At 45.1% G+C, this 5,316-nt stretch overlaps 1 protein-coding gene across 1 annotated transcript; it reads left to right on the forward strand.

Moving 5' to 3' along the window:
* Window positions 1–3,161: 3,161 nt before the first annotated feature.
* LOC119569976 (WAS/WASL-interacting protein family member 3-like) lies at window positions 3,162–4,663 on the forward strand. The gene is made up of 3 exons (XM_037917907.1): window positions 3,162–3,234; window positions 4,214–4,420; window positions 4,527–4,663. The coding sequence occupies exons 1-3, from the start codon at window positions 3,162–3,164 to the stop codon at window positions 4,661–4,663; spliced, it is 417 nt and encodes a 138-aa protein (XP_037773835.1).
* Window positions 4,664–5,316: the final 653 nt, after the last annotated feature.

A 5,316-nucleotide genomic window follows, 5' to 3' on the forward strand; every position in this document is an offset into this window, starting at 1 on the left:
TCCCTCTTCTCTTCTTTTTCTCTCTCTTCTCCTCTCTTTTTCATTCTCCCCCCCTTCCTCTTCCCTCCTCTCCCTCCTCCCATCTCTTTTTCCTCTCTTTCCCCTTTTTATTCTCCTCTCTCTACCCCTCCTCTCTCTCTTCTCTCTCCTCTTCCTCTTTTTTCCTCTCTTTTTTCCTTTTCCCACTCTCTAACCCCCCCCCCCCTCCTTTCCTCTTTTCCCTCTCCCCTCCCTCTCCCCTCTCCTCTTCTTGTCTCCTCCTATTCTCCCCTCTCCCTTCCTCTCATCTCTCTATATCTTCCTCCCACGCTTCCTCCCTTTCCTCCACCTCTCCCCTTTTCCCCTCTTCTCCTACTTCCCTCCATTCCTCCTCCTTCTCTCTCATCCTCTTCCTCTCCCCGCCCCTTTCCCTTTCCTCCCTCTCTCTCCCTCTCCTCTCTCCGTCCTTCCCCTCTCTCTCCCTCTCCCTCTCTCCGTCCCTTCCCCTCTCTCTCCCTCTCCCTCTCTCCGTCCCTTCCCCTCTCTCTCCCCCTTCCTCTCTCCGTCCCTTCCCCTCCCTCTCTTCCTTCCTCTCTCCGTCCCTTCCCCTCTCTCTCCCTCTCACTCTCTCCGTCCCTTCCCCTCTCTCTCCCTCTCCCTCTCTCCGTCCATTCCCCTCTCTCCTCCAGCAGACCTCTCCGTCCCTCCCCTCCCCTCCTCTCCCTCTCCCTTTTCCGTCCTTTCCCCTCTTGCATTCCTCCAGCAGAGACGCCTCTCCCTGGGACCAAAGCATGAAGATGAATAGGTATCGGAGATCTATGCTTGCTGTTGCTTGGGATCGTGTGGGGGTAACGCTGATGTTGATGGCGATGGATAAACATTCTTGCTTGCGTCTGCTTGCGTGCTTGTGGGTTGGGGGGAAGGGTTTGTATGCAGGAGGAGGGAGGGAGGGAGGGAGAGAGAGGAGGGAGGGAAGGAGAGGGAGGAATGAGGGAGGGAAGGAGAGGGAGGAAGGAGGGAGGGAAGGAGGGAGACGGGAGGGAGGGAGGGAGGGAGGGAGGAAGAGGGAGGGAGGGAAGGAGGAAGAGGGAGGGAGGGAAAGGGGGAAAGGAGGATGGGAGGGAGAGGGAGGAAAGGAAGAGAGGGGGAGGGAGGCAGAGAGAGAAAGAGAGAAAAGGGGTGGAGGGGGACGATAGAAAGTAAAGAGAGAAAAAAAAATACAAAAAATAAGAAAAGAAAAAAAGAAATAAAACGGAAAACGTGTCATTAGGAGAAGTTACAAAATTAAATCATCATCACCATCCTCCACTTCCCTCCCCCCCCCCCTCCACCTCCACCCCCACCCCTTCCCGGCATATCCGTATACCAAAACCATCGATTTTATTATTTTATTTTCCTCGTTTCCAAAATGTTTCGTTCTGCATCACTCAGCTTCTCGCAAACTCTCGTTGGAACTTAAATGAACCGATAGGAAAGTCTTTTAAGTGTGACTAAGAAGGGTCGTTATACTTTGGGAAATAATCGCTTGATAATGAAACGGGTTGATTTTTTTCCCTTTCTTTTATAATGCTTTTTATTTTTTATTTTATTTATTTTTTTAATTCTATATTCTTATTCATTTATTTATCTGCATGTTTATTTACGTCTTTTATGTTGCGTGTTTTCTTTCCTCTTTCTTTTTCTGTCTCTGTCTCTCTCTCTCTCTCTCTCTCTCTCTCTCTCATCTCTCTCTTCTATCCTCTCTCTCTCTCCTCTCTCCTCCCCCTCTCTCTCTCTCTCTCTCTCTATCTATCTATCTCTCTCCTTTCTCTCCCTCCCCCTTCCTCTTTTTCTTTTTTCTTCTATCCCCTTTCCTCTTTCCTTCCCATTCTTCTATCCCTCTAATTCTAACTTGCTTTCTTCCCACCCTCCTCTTCCCCCCATTTTTACTGTCGAAAACTTCTTGGAGTGTTTCCCGGCAGATACCAAAGTGACACCGTGCATATATAATTCTAATTGTTGAAATGCAATCGCTTCTAATTGCTCTTTCTTCGGGTCATGAGGTGATAAACTCACTCGTTCTCTCACTCGCTCTTCCCCTCTATCTTTTTTTTTCTCTGTCTCTGTTTCTCTCCCTCTTCCTCTTCCCCCCGCTCTCTCTCTCCCTTCCCTCTTCTCTCCTCCTCCCCTTCCTCTCCTCTTTCCCTCTCCCTCTCCCTCCCCTCTCCTTCCTTTCCTCTCCCCTTTTCTTCTCTCCCTTTTCCCTTCCCTCTTCCTCCCCTCTCCCTCTCCTCCCCTCCTCTCCTCTCCCTCTCCTCTTTTCCCTCTCCTTCTCCCCTCCTTCCCTCTTCCTCTCCCTTTCTCCCCTCTCCCTTTTTCCTCCCCCAAAAATAAAAAAAAATCAAAAACCCCCCTTTTTAAAAAAATTTTAAAAATTTTAAAAAAAATGTCCTCCCAAAAATACACGGCTTTAAAAAAAACTAAGGGTGAATCCCCTTAAAAAAACCCCCCGTATGGGGAACAGGGGTTTTGCCCCTTTTTTTTTCTTTTTGGGTTTCTCTTTTTGGTCTTTTTTTTCCCCCAAAAATTTTCTTTTTTTCTGGGGGGGCTTTTCCCCTTTTCTTTTTTTTTTTTTTTTTTTTTTTTTTTTTTTTTTTTTTTTTTCTCACTTTTTTTTTTCTTTTTCCTTTTTTTCTTTTTTTCCCTTTTTTTTTTCCTTTATTTTTTTTTGCCCCCCATTTCCCCCAACCCTTTTTTCCGTTTTTTTCCTTTTTTTTGCGCCTCGGCCCACTCCCTTCCTTGTTTTTCTCCCCCCTCCCCCCTCTTTTCCCCTTTTCCCTATTTTTCCCTCTCTTCCCTCTTCCTAAATCATTTCCTCAGCCCCACCTCCCCTCTCCTTCCCCTCTCCTTCTTTTCCTTCTTCCTCTTCCTTTCCCCTAACTCCCCCCTATTAAAAACTCTTACCCTCCTCTTCCTCCCCCCTTCCTCTCCTTTCTTTTTTCCCATCCCCTTCCCCTTCCCTCTCCCTACACCCCTCTCCCCCAAATACTCGCGGGAAATTATCAGTTAATGGGAACGAGTGTGTAGGTAAATAAGAATAGGAAATAAACCGTAGGGGAGATAAATGAATGATGATGGTCACGGTAGATTTTAGAAAGGATATTGGGAAGTATAAAGGGAAAGGGAAATTAAAAGTAGTTGCCATGGCGGATATGAAGATTTCCCCAACAGAAACAAAACCCAAGCACTGCAGCGAAAAGATTGCCAAAGGGAAATGTAGGAAACGGCCTTTGTCCTTTTGGGCCGGATTAAATCTTTATGAGAACCAAAAGATTAAAGGCAGAAAAAACAATTGATCAACTTAGTGTTGATTTTAAATTTAAATTGGTTTTAAAAATTCGGATTTAAATGTAAATTTTTTTTTTTTTTTTTTTTTTTTTTTTTTTCCCCTCATTTTGATTAAATAGTTCACAGGTTAAAAGTTCAACTAGATTCCAAAAAGTAAAAAATTTAATTTACCCAAAACCCAAAATAAGTGAAAAACCTTAAAATAACGCGGCTTCCTCGCGGTGGACTTGCCATTATCACCAGCGCTGTAAGGAACATGGCCTGCCTTACGTTTTCTGGCCGGAAATGCAAATAGTTGCACCCCATATAAACTGAATCTCGAATTAAAACACACGGGGAAACGTTTACCTTTCGGGGTGGGTGGGTATTTTTAAATTTGTTTGTATGGTGTTTTGGGAAAGGAGGGGTTGTAACTCGGCTTTATATATGTGAGTTACTAAAAATGTGTATGCCAATGTTATTCTATTTATCTGTTGTTACTACTTGCCTTGTATAATCTTATGTATTGTCACATGCCTATATTCCCACACAAAACATACATATAAGTTGTCCATTTTTTTACCTGTTTATTCGCTCCCCGTTGCCCACTAGACATTCCTATGTTGTATTGTCTATCCCCTTCCACAAGAGCTATGCATTGTTGTAACACCACCTTTCATCACCAATGATTGTGATTTGTTAGCACGTGATCTATGCCCACCCTTTAAACCCACTGTAGGAGATGACAGGCAGACTCCCTGGGGGGACCCAAGGAGCAACACCTCGCTCCTTGGCGCAGCCGTACTCCATCATACTATATAATAAAAGGAGTCAAGACATCTTGGTCGTCTACCTTACACCCTAAGCTCGCCACCTACCAAACTCTTGTAGGGCCCATCATTCCGGCTCTTACAACGGGTTTGCTTAGGGGACTTTGACTCATATAGCGCCTCCGAAGTTCCTCTCCGCAATCAACAGCACACTCTGCCGAGCACGCAATACTTCGCCATAGTGGAGCCCAGTCCTCCTGACGAGATGTCCCCAAGGCGGATAACCGACGCTGCCCGCCTAGCTGCTGAACTCCAACACAGCAAGTCCACGCCACTCTCAACACCTGTAGCTGACCCTCAACACTGTATCATTTTGTTGCCGTCAACGCTGTGCAGATTTTAGAAGGATCCCAGCTGGACAATATCACCAAGGACACTGACCACCCAAAACATTTCTCCAACCACCCCCAGACCAGTTCCCTCCGCCAAGGGAACAACTCCCCACCACGCGATCCGACCAAGCAGGCCAACCCATCCGCTACCCGCGCCGACCGCCCGCGCCCTCAAAACCCCCCGCACCCCAGGGGCCGCCCGCCCCCCCCATGTGAAAGGGTCAGTTTCAACCTTCTCCCCCGTTTTTCGGCCCAAAAAACCCGATTTTAATTTGTGAAAAATTTGGGGTTTTTTTTTTTTTTTTTGTTTATTTTCATTTGTGTTAAAATTATTCATTTTTATTGGCCAAAAGTTTTTTTTTTTTGTTTGAATTTTCTCCCTTTTATTTTTTTTTTTTTGTCCCCTAAATTTTTTTTTGCCCCTTTTTTCTACCTTGCATTCTGTAGGCTAAAAGCAATTCATTGAATTCCCCGTTAAGTTCTTTCCGCGTTTTTTGTTTTCAAAATAATTTGGGCCTTGAGTTTCCGTTTAAAGGACTGAAATGTTTCCCATGTTCTTTTTTCATTTGGAAAAAGCTTGTTCTTTTTGTCAATCCCATTTCCCCACATTTAGGCCGTTTCCTGTTTTGGCCGTTCGGCCCCAAACTTTGCATTTTATACTCTCCAAGATATCAAGGTACACAACTTCCTCCCTTTTTGGTTTTTAAAATTATTATGCCCATCTTTGAAACCCGGGAGATGAACCGGCTTTTAAGGGGACGGAAATTTTTCCGGAGGTACTCATTTATTTTAAAAGTGCAAAATCTTTGTTTCACACCTAATTTCCCCACCACCAACTTTGTAGGCCATTTTTCCGTTTAAATGTCTTC

This window comes from Penaeus monodon, unplaced genomic scaffold, assembly GCF_015228065.2.
Source record: "Penaeus monodon isolate SGIC_2016 unplaced genomic scaffold, NSTDA_Pmon_1 PmonScaffold_20416, whole genome shotgun sequence".
NCBI lineage: Eukaryota > Metazoa > Arthropoda > Malacostraca > Decapoda > Penaeidae > Penaeus > Penaeus monodon.